The sequence below is a fragment of the Salvelinus namaycush genome, chromosome 18 (assembly GCF_016432855.1).
Source record: "Salvelinus namaycush isolate Seneca chromosome 18, SaNama_1.0, whole genome shotgun sequence".
NCBI classification, from domain to species: Eukaryota; Metazoa; Chordata; class Actinopteri; order Salmoniformes; family Salmonidae; genus Salvelinus; species Salvelinus namaycush.
Genome location: NC_052324.1, coordinates 26,351,378 through 26,368,154, shown reverse-complemented (window position 1 = coordinate 26,368,154; position 16,777 = coordinate 26,351,378). Strand labels below are relative to the sequence as shown.

The 16,777-nt window shown below is 43.6% G+C and overlaps 1 protein-coding gene across 1 annotated transcript; it reads right to left on the bottom strand.

Moving 5' to 3' along the window:
* Positions 1-1,650: 1,650 nt before the first annotated feature.
* On the bottom strand, positions 1,651-16,547 carry LOC120063273 (zinc finger protein 131-like). Its single transcript, XM_039013540.1, has 9 exons — positions 16,440-16,547; positions 13,850-13,976; positions 13,503-13,604; positions 13,173-13,317; positions 5,069-5,168; positions 4,720-4,908; positions 4,167-4,542; positions 3,401-3,531; positions 1,651-3,289 (listed from the first exon to the last, which is right to left on the bottom strand). The coding sequence occupies exons 2-9, from the start codon at positions 13,959-13,961 to the stop codon at positions 2,780-2,782; spliced, it is 1,665 nt and encodes a 554-aa protein (XP_038869468.1). The 5' UTR covers positions 13,962-13,976; positions 16,440-16,547; the 3' UTR covers positions 1,651-2,779.
* Positions 16,548-16,777: the final 230 nt, after the last annotated feature.

The window sequence follows — 16,777 nt, the reverse complement described above, 5'->3', positions numbered from 1 at the left end:
CAAAATATGGGACTTTACCGGTTCCTGCAGCCTCATTGGATAACGCTAGGCAGGCCTTCATCTTCGGTATTATGGCGGTCCACAAACATAGGTTAGAGGTACATGCTGCCACTTACCGTATGGGCTGTGTGTCAGCCTACTGTTCTGGAGTGTGAAGTCATTACACAAAAAGGGAAGAAAAATTGCCCTACCAACTAACCCTACACCCGTTAAAACTTCACCACTATTCCACTACTTTGGCCCTATCTGATCCTACACCAGTCCAGCAGCCTGGGTGGAGGGGACACTATCGTTCAACACACCTTGTAACTCTTCTGCAGTAAAATCTCGTAAACCCAAGTACTTCTCTGCAGCTGCCACCACAACATCTATTTTCTGTGATTCACGTTCCATTTCTGCGGTACAGTTGATAACCATGGCTATGAATGCTAAGAATCCAACGTTCCTGAAGCACATGTTATTCCTATCACTCTATATTGGCCTCAGCCTACTCACAGGGATCCTCTTAGGATCCCTTGCCCTGGACCCATAATCTTCCTCTGCTACTCTCTTCACTGCCTCAGCATACGACACCTTCTGTATCTGTACTACTCTGATCCTGGCAACCTCAACTTGCCTCTCTCTCACCGGACACTTCGGATCTCCCGCACCATGGGTACCCCTACAGTTAACACACCCAACTTTTTCCACTGATACTAAACATTGCTTTGTCTAATGCCCTCCTGCACACCTCTCACATCCAGAAATCTCCATTCTACACACTGCTGCAACATGACCATAAGCTTGGCACCTAAAACACTGTAAAAGGTTCGGGACAACTGACACATCCTAATTTGACTGTTGGGTAATGACCTTGCATCAAAACTCAGTAGGACAGACTGTCTTCTCTGTTTCACCACACTCTCCACCGGGTCTGCGTCACACCAAACGGCAGGCGACACAGACAACGGGAATCTTCAATTTCAGTTGATCTTCAACACTTAATGCCACCCCAGTTATCACTCCTTTCAATTGCGCCCTGCTCCGTAGAGCAAAGCAAGTCACAGATGTCTCTAGGCGCGGGGTGCGGAACGCCCACTTGGTCTGAACGGAACACAAAAAAAACATCATGAGACAGTCATCCTGAGTATCTCTAGGGCAGAGGAAAGCACCTCCACCACTGCACTCCATCTGAGCATCACCAACACCGGGCAAGGGAACTTCGCTGTTGATGAGACTATCACCAACACTGTGGACGAGATCCAGGCCAACACATCTTCAGAAGCCTCTCCGGTTTCATCATCTCTGTATTCCTGCATTGAGTTCCTCCTGCCAGAGGTTAATCAGAGGATGATGCCAACAGCCAACGATGTGGTAGCCAGTGATGGGGCCCCAGTTGTTCTGAGTCAGAACATTCTGAAGATAACCATGAGGAAGATCATAGTCCAAATTCCCTGTCCACACGTCCTTAACCCTATTTGACCAGGCACTGGCAGGATAACCAAAGGTTACAGTAAGCAGTTTCCTTGAGGATGACACTGTGTCCTGGACGCCATCGTCACCGCTGTTGATATGAACCTGTATGTATGCTGCCCTATCCAGGTCCTTCTGCTGTGGTAGAAAGAAGAAGAGTTACAGAGACACACGCAGTAAACAACAACAACACTGTGGTTTACATCAGCCACATTTATATTTACAAGCATACATACATTTTTGGGGGGTTCATTCTTCATGTTTAGTAAGCTAAACATCTAATCTTCAGTCCTTCCATGTCTCAGAAAGGCACGTTTGAAAGCATTGTAAGAAATACTGGTGTGGAAACATTTTGAGAATTCCAAATGTATTGATTACATCACTTCTTTATTGCTCTGTACAAATAAAACAATACAACTATGAACATGTGTCAAATAAAAACAAACAAAAACGTGTTCACTTGATACTTTCTTACTTCTGTTTCTGAGGAGCATCATGCTGTAACAGTGTCATACATAGAACCCAGTGTTTAGTGGGCTGCAGTCAGAACAGGAAGTAGGAAGAGGTAGACAGGAAGTCAAGCAGGGAATTTAGGGGGGGGGGGAAACATACGCACGCAAACAGCTATTATTCTGCTAAACAAACTGATTAAAAGGTTAAGAAAATAAAGCTATTTTTACCAGTTAGGGGCTAGACACCATTACAAACATGCTCTTTCTTTTGTCAAAAAATAATTCAGAGCTTGACTAACAGATCTGTGCTTCAGATGGGTTCAAACTGGGAAATGTGTGGCGTCATCAGTGAGGCATATCAGTAATATGTCTGCAGCCGTATGACAGTATAACACACGGTGCATCCCAATCAATAAATGGTGTCTGCTGGTGACACCATAGAAATGAGTAGGGATCTTTATGGATGGCATATTGTCTTAGCAAATTAATATTGATCATCTCAAATGTACATCCTAAAGTGTAAAAAACAAAAGAAAGCAACAACAAAAAAGATTGAAACGAAACCTTGAACGGGTTCATTGTGAAGGCATTCAGCCACTCTCTCTGCCACAGACAGAGGAAGACAGAGCCATGACATCAGGCTCCAAATAAATACCCTCTAGAAATATGAGTAACTTCCAATCCTCGTCTGTCCGTTACCCTATTATTTCATAGGGTGAAGGGGGTAAGGGGGAGCTTTTCCAGTTTGACAAACATCAGCGGGCACATCTAAAATAAAACCCTATTCCCCATACAGTGCACTACTTCTGGCCAGAGCCAAGGTAGTGTATTTATGGGGAATAGTGTATGATTTGAGATGTCGCCCCGCTCCTGCTTCATACAGCAATAGCCGTTTGCGAATCCTCCTCCACCTCCACCTCGCTACCCTCCACCTGGATCGCAGAGTTCACCTGTCCCTCTGCTGACACCTGCAACACCCGGATCTCAACACCCGCTTCCTTCAGTCTCTCTATGTCCTCCTCACACATCTCGGTCACCTCCCCGTCCACCAACATGGCTGTTTCCGACAATGCTACCACACCTACGGGCTCCACGGTAACATGCTCCACGCTTATCCCGTCCTCTAGTAGAAGGGTCTCCCTCTCGCCTCCCTTCTCCTCCCCGGCCACTTCCCCTTGCGTTGCCACGGTGGCGGCAGCAATGACCAGTTCCTGGGTTATCAGCTTGTCGTCTGTGACGCTGTGCAGGTCACGGAGATGTTGGCGGAGGTCGTCGGGCTGGGTGAACCAGAGGTCACACATGGTGCAATGGTTAGGCTTTTCTCCCGTGTGTGTCGTCAGGTGGTTTTTAAACAGCTCCCAGCTGTTGAACACACTGCTGCACACCTGGGGAGGGGGGAGAGGTCATTTTACAATCCAGCATATGCCCTACTCAGGGATGTGATGGGTGATTTTGACTCCTTATAAATCAAGAAAAAACAAGAGCGTTCTCTGCACCTGACATTCGTAGAGTTTCTTGCGTCCCTTCTTGGCCCCGGCGCCGTTCTGACAGGCAGCCATGTGACATTTCAATGTGCTGTTCCTGGCAAAGCGCTCATGGCAGTCTGGACACGCAAACGGTTTCTCACCTACACACACAAGGGATAAACTACTTATTACATCCACCGCATAACTCAGGAGATTCTATTAAGGTGGTCTGATTTACATTCACTTCACAAGAACAGGTCATTCACTCATCAATGCCCAATCAAAGAGATCACACTCAGAGAGAAGGTGTTGTTGATGTGCAATGAAGTGCTGTTGTTGCTATGTTTTAGTCTGCCTAGAAACTACAAATGCACATCAGCTGTACAGAGTGTACAAAACATTAGGAACACCTTCAACAGAAAAGCCTCAAATTCGTCAGGGCATGGACTCTACAAAGGGTCAAAAGTGTTGCACAGGGATGCTGGCCCATGTTGACTCCAATACATCCAACAGTTGTGTCAAGTTGCCTGGACGTCAAGTTGCCTGGACGTCCATGTCTCAAGGTTTAAACATCCTTCTTTAACCCTTTTACTCCCCTTAATCTACACTGATTGAAGTGGATTTAACAGATGACATCAATAAGGAATCATAGCTTTCACCTGGATATCTATCTGGTCAGTCTATCATGGAAAGAGCAGGTGTTCCTAATGTTTTGTACACTCAGTGTATAGTTAACTCAGGCACTTCTACAAATATGAACCCCTTAATTAATACCTCTTGGTATGATAACTCTTACCAGTGTGCTTTCGTAAGTGCTCCTTGAAGTGTCCAAAGTGGTCAAATTGCTTGTCACAGTACTCGCACACGTGTGTCTTCTTCTTCTGGGACTGGCTGCGCGACAGCTCCTCCGCCTCGTAATGTAACGTGTTCAAGTGCTGTTTCAGCGCCCCCTCCCGCGTGTACGCCTTCCCGCAGTGGCAACACGCATGAGGCTTGTCCAGCGCGGCCATGTGCGCGCGCATGTGCTGTTTAAGGTGATAGTACAGGCGGAAGCTGCGGTCACATTTGTTGCAGCGGAACATGTTGTCCAGCTGAGAGATCTGGACCTCGACCATCTCCAGACTCTCGAGAGTCTTGGGAGGTGTCACCGTCTCCTCCTGATACACCATCTCCTGGATCACACACACACAAACCATGATGTATGGATGCATTGAGATGAAAGGATGACTTGTTTTGAGAAAGATTGGAAACGTCAACAAAAAATATTCTTATATATAATTGTTTTTTTGTTTTGAATCAAGGTGTGTGGTTTTTACATGTGCCACAGAGAAACAGAGTGCTTTGTTTACCTCCTCCAGTCCTTCCTTCTTCAGGACATGCAGCGTTAGCCCCCCCTGCTGGTACTTGCTGGTAATGTCAGCAAGCAGAGCCAGGGCAGAGTCATCCGAGACTGCCTGGGTGTTCCGAACAGCGTCCACCACCTCCTCCAGCCCCGTCTCCTCCACCTCAATGGTACCCTCCCCGATCTCAATCTCCACCTGCAAGGACAGACTTGGGTCAGCACAGCAATACATATCAGGAGGAAAGGACGGATGATGAAGAGGATGATGAGTATCATTTGGGACACTTTTTTTGCACTTTATGCCGATTTTATGTCATAACAACTACAAACATAATGTGCCATTGTAGATCTCTAACCTGCTCCCCCTCCACTGAGGGAAGAGTCTCAGATATCTTCCTCTTCTTGGCCTTGCTATTCCCTGCCGCCAGAGCCTGGAAGAGGGTGCCATCACTCATCCTATGGAGAAGAGAGAGAGGGTTATATTCATTCAAAGTGCTTTACGTTCCAACAGATACCATTAAACAAGAATAGAACCCAACACGCAAGCCTTCAGAAAGTGTTCACACCCCTTGACTTTTTCCACATTTTGTTGTGTTAGAGCCTGAATGTAAAATGTTTTATTTTTGTTTATTGAATGTTTAAAACATATAATATACTTGCAGTGAAGCCACTCAACAACTACATCACATTAGTCATCTAACAGACTCCCATCCAGAATGACACACAGAAGCAACCAGGGTCAACACCCTGGTCAAGGGCACGTCGACAGATCTAACACAAGGTCAAAAAACGGGGACCAGAAACAGCGATCCATCAGCCGACGGCCCAAGCTCCCAACCACCAGCCCTCCAAGATCCCTCCCCACAGTTCCCCAAGAGCTGACCCTCAACCATCTGAGACCCCCCCCCCCCCCCCCAGTAAAAAAATTACCAAAAATAAAAAAAATCCCATTCCCCACCCCCAAGACCCCCCCCATGCACCAACAAAATATATATATAAAAAAAGAGAAAGACAAAGCAAAACAGAAAACAACAATGCAAAAAACAACAAAGACATCAAGGACAACAAAATCATGACCGCAAGGCCAACTGAATATGTTTGAGTGCATATATGGCACTATTTACCTGCGTGTGTGTCCGTGTATGTGCACATTTGAATGAGAGTGTGAGTATATGCATGTGTACAAACACCTGCACGGCATCAGCCTCATGCAAACCCGGCATTAGCTGTAACAACACTGTCCCTCAGTGTCATTCAAACATACTTTTTGTTTTATACTTTTATCTTTGACCATCATTCTATACGCCGCCCAACAACTCCACTCCCACTTGTCTCCAATTCCACATCACAAACCTCAGCTTCCCTCAGCCCCTCCCACCTAGCTCTGCTGGCCACCCACTGCAGATTTCTACACACCACATATTTTTCAACTATGCTGTGATGTTTAACATAGAAATTCAATCTATCTAATCGAATCCACAGACTGCGAGTTGAAGATAAATACTTTTACTAAGAGTATTAGCATATTATTAATTGACTGACCTGGTCTCTCCAGATCTCCCAACAGTACTAAACTCAGCAAAAAAAAAAGAAACGTCCTCTCACTGTCAACTGCGTTTATTTTCAGAAAACTTAACGTGTAAATATTTGTATGAACATAACAAGATTCAACAACTGAGACATAAACTGAACAAGTTCCACAGATATGTGACTAACAGAAATGGAATAATGGGTCCCTGAACAAGAGGGGGGTGAAAATCAAAAGTAACGGTCAGTATCTGGTGTGGCCACCAGCTGCATTAAGTACTGCAGTGCATCTCATCCTCATGGACTGCACCAGATTTGCCAGTTCTTGCTGTGAGATGTTACCCCACTCTTCCACCAAGGCACCTGCAAGTTCCCGGACATTTCTGGGGGGGGAAATGTCCCTAACCCGCACCATCCGATCCAACAGGTCCCAGACGTGCTCAATGGGATTGAGAGCCGGGCTCTTCGCTGGCCATGGCAGAACACTGACATTCCTGTCTTGCAGGAAATCACGCACAGAATGAGCAGTATGGCTGGTGGCATCGTCATGCTGGAGGATCATGTCAAGATGAGCCTGCAGGAAGGGTACCACATGGGGGAGGAGGATGTCTTCCCTGTATCTCACAGTGTTGAGATTTCCTGCAATGACAACAAGCTCAGTTTGATGATGCTGTGACACACCACCCCGGACCATGACGGACCCTCCACCTCCAAATCAATCCCGCTCCAGAGTACAGGCCTCGGTGTAACGCTCATTCCTTCAACGATAAACGCGAATCCGACCATCACCCCTGGTGAAACAAAACCGCGACTCGTCAGTGAAGAGCACTTTTTGACAGTCCTGTCTGCTCCAGCAACGATGGGTTTGTGCCCATAGGCGACGTGGTTGCTGGTGATGTCTGGTGAGGACCTGCCTTACACCAGGCCTACAAGCCCTCGGTCCAGCCTCTCTCAGTCTATAGCGGACAGTCTGAGCACTGATGGAGGGATTGTGCGTTCCTGGTGTAACTCGGGCAGTTGTTGTTACCATCCTGTACCTGTCCCGCAGGTATGATGTTCGGATGTACCGATCCTGTGCAGGTGTTGTTACACATGGTCTGCCACTGCGAGGACGATCAGCTGTCCGTCCTGTCTCCCTGTAGCTCTGTCTTCGGCGTCTCACAGTGCAGACATTGCAATTTATTGTCCTGGCCACATCTGCAGTCCTCATGCCTCCTTGCAGCATGCCTAAGGCACGTTCACGCAGATGAGCAGGGACCCTGGGCATCTTTCTTTGTGTTTTTCAGAGTCAGTAGAAAGGCCTCTTTAGGTCCTAAGTTTTCATAATTGTGACCTTAATTGCCTACCATCTGTAAGCTGTTAACGACCGTTCCACAGGTGCATGTTCATGAATTTTTTATGGATTATTGAACAAGCATGGGAAACAGTGTTTAAACCCTTTACAATGAAGATCTGTGAAGTTATTTGGATTTTTACAAATTATCTTTGAAAGACTGGGTCCTGAAAAAATGACGTTTCTTTTTTTACTAAGTTTATTTCTAGGGTAAATTTTAGATCAATGTTCTGCATTTTCAGCCATTCCTGAAAGAGAAAACAGGCTACCTGAGGGCAATACCAAAATAAATGGTCTATTGATTCTGTATCCTCACAAAAAAATCTGCAGAGCTTTGATGATTGAATGCAACATTATTTAACATTTTGTTGGTGGCAAGAATTCTATATAATACTTTTAGCTGAAAAGCACAAAGTCTTGAATCTTGCGTCATTATTTTTATATCACCTCATACACCCTGTACCGTGGAATTGGTACATCATAAATCTCTTCCCAAATATTTTGCAATCTGTATGGCACAGCTGTCAACATCCTGGTCCTCAAATGAAACTGGTATATTTTCCTATTTATGCTATTTGTATTCCTCTGTCAGTTGATTCTTTATATTGGGCAGACAGACCAGTTCCCTACCTCCTTCCGCTGCCAACTGGATATCCCTACCTGGGTCTCCCGGGTGGCGCAGTGGTCTAGGGCACTGCATCGCAGTGCTAGCTGCGCCACCAGAGTCTCTGGGTTCGCGCCCAGGCTGGGCTGGGTTCGCGCCCAGGCTCTGTCGCAGCCGGCCGCAACCGGGAGGTCCGTGGGGCGACGCACAATTGGCATAGCGTCGTCCGGGTTAGGCCGGTAGGGATATCCTTGTCTCAGTATGTAAAAATGTAATAAAATGTATGCACTCTACTGTAAGTCGCTCTGGATAAGAGCGTCTGCTAAATGACTAAATGTAACTGCCTCGTCCATTTTTGGGGTAATGCTGTAATCAATTGGTTGTAATCTTGGATTGAGCAAACCTTCCCATAGAATTCTGATCACTCCATGAAAGACATAACTCTACCATAACAATTTACAATATAATTTACAAACAAAATACCCTTTTCAAACATCTTTCCCATAAATACAGGTATTTTATCAACCAGCACATTTGAGTTCAGCCATAATATTTATTCCACTCAAAATTGATTAAAATTGAGATTGTGTAGGCTAGTGACACTATACCCTATAAAGTGGAATTGTGTTTTTAGACATTTTCACAAATTGTAAAAAAAAATAAAAAAAATAATGAAAAGCTGAAATGTCTTGAGTCAATAAGTATTGAACCCCTTTGTTAGGGCAAGTCTAAATAAGTTCAGGAGTAAAACATGTGCTTAACAAGTCACTTAATAAATTGCATGGACTACCTCATCTCTGTGCATCACCCAATTATCTGTAAAAAATAAAGGAAACATTGAATATCTGTTTGAGCATGTTGAAGTTATTCATTACACTTTGGATGGTGTATCAATACACCCAGTCACTACAAAGATACAGGCATCCTTCCTAACTCAGTTAGGTGAGAGGCCTAGTTACAGTTTTGACTTAAATCAGCTTGAAAATCTATAGCAAGACTTGAAAATGTCCGTCTAGCAATGACAGACGCTGCTCGGAACACCTAGACAACCAACTTGACAGCTTGAAGAAATAAAAAAATTATGTGAAACTATTGGACAATCCAGGTGTGCAAAGCTCTTAGAGACTTATCCAGAAACACTCACATCTGTAATCACTGCCAAAGGTGATTCTAACATGTACTGACTCAGGGGCGTGAATACTTTCTGTATTTCATTTTCAATACATTTGCTAACATTTTTATAAACATGTTTTCACTTTGTCATTATGGTGTATTTTGTGTGGATGGGTGAAAGAACACAATCTAATCCATTTTGAATTCTCTAACACAGTGGTTCCCAAACGTTTTATAGTCCCGTACCCCTTCAAACATTCAACCTCCAGCTGCGTACCTCCTCTAGCACCAGGGTCAGTGCACTCTCAAATGTTGTTTTTGCCATCATTGTAAGCCTGCCACACACACACTATAAGATACATTTATTAAACATAAGAATGAGTTTGTCACTTCCCACGAACCGGGTTGTGACAAAGAGCTCTTATAGGACTAGGGAACAAATAATAATCAATAATTTTGCTCTATATTTAACCATCTTACATATAAAACCTTATTTGTTCATAGAAAATTGTGAATAACTCACCACAGGTTAATGAGAAGGGTGTGCTTGAAAGGATGCACATAACTCTGCAATGTTGGGTTGTATTGGAGAGCCTGTCTTAAATCATTTTCTACACACTGTGCCTGTATTTACTTTTCATGCTAGTGAGGGCCGAGAATCCACTCTCACATAGGTACGTGGTTGCAAAGGGCATCAGTGTCTTAACAGCACGATTTGCCAAGGCAGGATACTCTGAGCGCAGCCCAATCCAGAAATCTGACAGTGGCTTCAGAGTAAATGACATTTTCACAGAACCACTTGTTGCAATTTCGATGAGGCTCTCTTGTTCGGATATCGGTAAGTGGACTGGAGGCAGGGCATGAAAAGGATAACGAATCCAGTTGTTTGTGTCATCCTTTTCGGGAAAGTACCTGCGTAATTGCTCACCCAGCTCACTCAGGTGCATCGCTATATCACATTTGACATTGTCTGTAAGCTTGAGTTAATTTGCACACAAAAAATTATACAATGATGGAAAGACCTGTGTGTTGTTAATGCAGACAGAGAAGAGCTCCAACCTTTTAATCATAACCTCAATTTTGTCCCGCACATTGAATATAGTTGCGTAGACTCCCTGTAATCCTAGATTCAGATTATTCAGGCGAGAAAAAAATAAATAAAAAAAATCACCCAGATAGGCCAGTCGTGTGAGAAACTCGTCATCATGCAAGCGGTCAGACAAGTGAAAATTATGGTCAGTAAAGAAAACTTCAAGCTCGTCTCTCAATTTAAAAAAACGTGTCAATAGTTTGCCAATTGATAACCATTGCACTTCTGTGTGTTGTAAAAGCGTTACATGGTCGCTGCCCACTATTGCATAGTGGAGAAAATACACAAGAGTTCAGGGGCCTTGCTTTAAAAAGTTAATCATTTTCACTATAGTGTCCAAAACGTATTTCAAGCTGTTAGACATTTCCTTGGCAACAAGAGCCTCTTCGGTGGATGCTGCAGTGTACCCAAGTGGCGTCGGGAGCAACTGCTTGCACTCGCTTTACCACTCCACTATGTCTCCCTGTCATGGCTTTTGCGCCATCAGTACAGATACATACACATCTTGACCACCAAAGTCCATTTGATGTCACAACGTCCCAGTGGGACTCTAGCGTCCCACCTCGCCAACAGCCAGTGAAATTGCAGGGCGCCAAATTCAAACAACAGAAATCTCACCATTAAAATTCCTCAAACAGGCCTCCCGGGTGGCGCAGTGGTCTAGGGCACTGCATCGCAGTGCTAACTGCGCCACCAGAGTCTCTGGGTTCGTGCCCAGGCTCTGTCGCAGCCGGCCGCGACCGGGAGGTCCGTGGGGCGACGCACAATTGGCATAGGGTCGTCCGGGTTAGGGAGGGTTTGGCCGGTAGGGATATCCTTGTCTCATCGCGCTCCAGCGACTCCTGTGGCGGGCCGGGCGCAGTGCGCGCTAACCAAGGGGGCCAGGTACACGGTGTTTCCTCCGACACATTGGTGCGGCTGGCTTCGGGGTTGGAGGCGCGCTGTGTTAAGAAGCAGTGCGGCTTGGTTGGGTTGTGCTTCGGAGGACGCATGGCTTTCGACCTTCGTCTCTCCCGAGCCCGTACGGGAGTTGTAGCGATGAGACAAGATAGTAATTACTAGCGATTGGATACCACGAAAATTGGGGAGAAAATGGGATAAAATTAAAAAAATATAAAAATAAAAAAATAATAAAAAAAAATTCCTCAAACACACAAGTATTATACCCCATTTTAAAGATAAACTTATTGTTAATCCAGCCACAGTGTCTGAATTCAAAAAGGCTTTACAGCGAAAGCACACCATGTGATTATGTTAGGTCAGCGCCTAGCCACAGAAAACCATACAGCCATTTTCCAAAGAAGGAGAGGTGTCACAAAAGACAGAAATAGCATTAAAATTAAACACTAACCTTTGATGATCTTCCCTGGATGGCACTCCCAGTACTCCATGTTAGACAATAAATGTGTGTTTTGTTCCGATTAAGTTAATCTTTATGTCCAAAAACCTCCTTTGAAATTGGCGCGTTATGTTCAGAAATACATTGTCTCAAACAAACATCCGGTGAAAGTGCAGAGGGCCACATCAAATTACAGAAATACTCATCATAAACATTTATGAAAGATACAAGAGTTATACATACGATTAAAGATAAACGTCTCCTTAATGCAACCGCTGTGTCAGATTTGAAAAAAGCTTTACGGCGAAAACACACCATGCGATTATGTTAGGTCAGCGCCTAGCCACAGAAAACCATACAGCCATTTTCCAACCAAGGAGAGTTGTCACAAAAGTCAGAAATAGCGTTAAAATTAATCACTTACCTTTGATGATCTTCATCTGATGGCACTCCCAGGTCTCCATGTTAGACAATACATGTTTGTTTTGTTCGATAAAGTTAATCTTTATGTCCAAATACCTCCTTTTTGTTCGAGCGTTTAGTCCAGTAATCCAAATGCACAAAGCGCGCTCACAAAGTCCAGACGAAAAGTCAAAAAAGTTCCATTATATCTCGTAGAAACATGTCAAACGATGTATATAATCAATCTTTAGGATGTTTTTATCAGCTTTCAGCCTGACCACTGGTTGAAACAGCTCTTATTCGCTCCCCTTTCACAATAGAAGCCTGAAACAACTTTCTAAAGACTGTTGACATCTAGTGGAAGCATTAGGAAGTGCAATCTGACCCCATAGACACAGTATATTGGATAGGCAATCACTTGAAAAACTACAAACCTCAGATTTCCCACTTCCTGGTTGGATTTTTCTCAGGTTTTTGCCTGCCATATGAGTTCTGTTATACTCACAGACATTATTAGTGTTTTCTATCCAAATCTACTAATTATATGCATATTCTATCTTCTGGGCCTGAGTAGCAGGCAGTTTACTCTGGGCACCTTATTCATCCAAGCTACTCAATACTGCCCCCCGTTCCCAAAGAAGTTAATTATTTGACTAGGCTACCTGTATTTGACATTGTGTTGTTATTTCACTGAACACTAGCTGGTTTAATTTTATTTTTGGCAGTGAAACGAGGCTACTCAGGTGATAAAAAAATCTCACCCAAATGTATAGATAGCCCTGTTAGAAAATATAAATGGACTGTTTGAAAATGTGTGTTGTTTTTTTTAAGTAAATAAATAATATATATTTTTAAATGTAAATCACATTTTTATTTGGCGTACCCCCGACGGCATTGCGCGTACCCCTGGAAATTCCAGTTTGGGAATACCTGCTCTAACACAACAAAACGTGGAATAAGTCAAGGGGTATGAATACTTTCTGAAGGCACAGTAAGTAGTAAGGGACTATATTAGTAGTAAGGGGGTCCAGATGTTATAATGGCCGTCCAACCTGTTGTTGAGGGCCTTGATGGCCTCCTGCATCTGGAGGTACTCTGCTGCCTTCCACACGTCGTTGACCTCCTCTGGCCCATTGACAGCCAGCGTAGCCGTGTACGTAAATTCCATCAGCTGGCGGAAAGCTGAGTTACTTACTCCTGCACAACACAGCGGATTGATGGGTACATTGGGTTATTGTGTGATAGTCTTATAGTTATTGTCAGAAGTGGATGTAGGCCTTGTTTTGTTTCTCAGGGTCTATAGCGCTATCTGCTATCGTTTATTTTCTTGATTGATGACAGACATACGTCAGTGGATGCATCAGTGGTTCAGCAGTACATACCTTCAATCTCCACTAGTGGCTCCTGTGTGAAGTCCTGGAAGAACTTGTGGAAGAACTGACTGCACGCTGCTAACACTGCCTTATGGGCCCTGAACTGGTGTCCTACAGACCAGAGGTAAGATGAACGCATGAATGGTACAGCACATAATAGAATACTTAATACAATGTGGGCATTTTTCCTTAACACAATGATATTGAAAAACTTTTTTTTGTTCTACTATTAACCTACAAGACTGAAACAAGGCTGTTTTTGTATTAATAAAATATATAATTAACTTTTAGTTGACAAGCTAAAGCTGCACCTTAACTTTCTGCAATTCAACAAACATCACTGAGGATGAGCTTACCGTCCACTATGAGAGTGATGTCTGTGAACTGGTCCAGCTGTCTCTGTTCATTCAGTTTGTCCAGCATGACTTTATAATGGTCTGGGAACTGACTACCACACTCATCTGCCATGGCTCAGCCCCTCACCTGCACACAAGGAAGAAATTCATGCAGAGATGGCACACAGTTCACATCACCAGTAATGACAGACTATATGGTCTGAGTGTACAATTACATCTGGGCAAACAAGTTAAACATGAACAACATGCTCACAGCATATTGATGCACAGACAGTAATGTGATTTTAACATAGATTTAAATACAATGTTATCATTGGGCATTCTGCAGCTTTTATGAATATATATAGTACCAGTGAAAAGTTTGGACACGTACTCATTCAAGGGTTTTTCCTTTATTTTTTTACTATTTTCTACAATGTAGAATAATACATCAGAACTATGAAATAACACATATGGAATCATGTAGTAACCAAAAAAGTGTTAAACAAATCAAAATATGAGATTTTTCAAAGTAGCCACCCTTCGCCTTGATGACAGCTTTGCACACTCTTGGCATTCTCTCAATCAGCTTCATGAGGTAGTCCCCTGGAATACATTTGAATTAATAGGTGTGCTTTGTTAAAAGTTCATTTGTGTAATTTCTTTCCGTCTTAAAGCGTTTGAGCCAATCAGTTGTGTTGTAGCAAGGTAGAGGTGGTATACAGAATATAGCCTTACTTGGTAAAATACCAAGTCCATATTAGGGCAAGAACAGCTCAAATAAGCAAAGACAAACAACATTCCATATTTTACTTTGGAAAGTTTCTTCAAGTGCAGTTGCAAAAACAATCAAGCGCTATGATGAAACTGGCTCTCAGGAGGACCGCCACAGGAAAGTAAGACCCAGAGTTACCTCTGCTGCAGACGATAAGTTCATTAGAGTTACCAGCCTCAGGTATTGCAGCCCAAATAAATGCTTCAGTTCAAGGTTTCAGGTTCCTTTGCAGCAGTTCAAGTAACAGACATCTCAACATCAACTGTTTAGATGAGACTGCGTGAATCAGGCCTTCATGGTCGAATTGCTGCAAAGAAACCACTACTAAAGGACACCAATAAGAAGAGACGGAAACACGAGCAACGGACATTAGACCGGTGGAAATCTGTCCAAATGCAAGATTTTTGGTTCCAACCGCCATGTCTCTGTGAGATGCAGAGTAGGTGAACGGATGATCTCCGCATTTGTAGTTCCCATCGTGAAGCATGGAGGAGGAGGTTGCTTTGCTGGTGACACTGTCTGATTTATTTAGAATTCAAGGCACACTTAACCAGCATGGCTACCACAGCATTCTGCAGTGATATGCCATCCCATCTGGTTTGCGCTTAGTGGGACTATCATTTGTTTTTCAACAGCACAATGACCCACCACACCTCCAGGCTGTATAAGGGCTATTTTACCAAGAAGGAGAGTGATGGAGTGCTGCATCAGATGACCTGACCTCCACTATCACCCGACCTCAACCCAACTGAGATGGTTTGGGCTGAGTTGGACTGCAGAGTGAAGGAAAAGCAGCCAACAAGTGCTCAGCATATGTGGGAGCTCCTTCAAGACTGTTGGAAAAGCATTCCAGCTGAAGCTGGTTGAGAGAATTTTCTTTAAATATTTGTTTTTATTTTTAATCCCAGCTCCCATCCCCGCAGGAGGCCTTTTGCCTTTTGGTAGGCCGTCATTATAAATAAGAATTTGTTCTTAACTGCCTAGTAAAACATTTATTTTTTTTAAATGCCAAGAGTGTGCAAAGCTGTCATTAAGGCTAAGGGTGGCTACTTTTAATAATCTCAACTGTATTTTGATTTGTTTAACACTTTTTGGGTTACTACATGATTCCATATGTATTATTTCATAGTTTTGATGTCTTCACTATTATTTTACAATGTAGAAAATAGTAAAATAAAAGGAAAACCCTTGAATAAGTAGGTGTGTCCAAACTTTTGACTGGTACTGTATATTTCCATCTTTATCTGCCAATGTGGGCAATATTTGTGGGAAATATTGCTGTTTGTCGTATGTTTGTGTTCTGCACAAATTGGACCGACAGTATTTCGTCGTGAAAATGATAACGTTCGAGGCGGGAAAATCGCGTCAACCTCATGTGTTATCCAATAGAATATTACCGATGCAAAGAGAAGACGTCGAATTCAGCCAATCATGCGTTTGACAGCAGTGTGATTGGCATCAAGTTGACCAATTGAATATAGCAGACAATGCTAACGGTAGCTAGCAAGTTTAGCTGCAGCAGAAGGCCTCGGGCTATAATTGAGGGCCGTAAAATCAAACTTAACGATATATATTTAATCAGAATGTGTACCTAATACTAGCAACGCTAACTACATAATGGGTTATAAGAAGCAGCGAACAATCTAGTTAACGTTAGCCAACAAGTTACAGTAGCTAATCCTTTCAAATAGACCCATAAAGGCTCTCCCCATTTCGAGTTTGACCATCGCCAGTACGTCATCAAATCGCGCATTAAAATACACTTTTTCCTGAGACGTTTCTTAATTTAGACATAATTTGCCTGAAATATTTCACCTCATACATCTGAAAACATACCTCAAGTTACGTTCTGCCGCTTTATTAAGTTGTTTTTGCGTATAGCTCTTTCCCGACACTTGCAGCGTTGCTCTTCGCTCGTTCGTCTAAAAAGGGCGGTCGCTCAGTCGGGCCTCAGATTCCCAGCAGTCACTGCAAACTCCAGAAGACGCCGAGGAGCGTTGCTGAGCAACAGATGGTCTTCTCCCGTTTGGTTTACCGGAACCCGGGCCCCTTGGTTCGGTTCTCGGGTCCAGTTCCATTTCGGTAGTCAGCGCCTTCCCCCTTTTTTCATATTCTACACAAAACAACAATACAGTACACCAAAATATTGTAATGAAACAGTAATGAAACAAAAT

Bases quoted from the DNA above. Each gene is read 5' to 3' on its own strand.
- LOC120063273 (XM_039013540.1), bottom strand. From the start codon at position 13,961: ATGGCAGATGAGTGTGGTAGTCAGTTCCCAGACCATTATAAAGTCATG. The intron at 3,532-4,166 runs GTAAGAGTTATC...TTGTGTGTGTAG, and splicing joins GCACTTACGAAAGCACACTG to GTGAGAAACCGTTTGCGTGT. The intron at 3,290-3,400 runs GTGCAGAGAACG...CCCCCTCCCCAG, and splicing joins AGAAACTCTACGAATGTCAG to GTGTGCAGCAGTGTGTTCAA.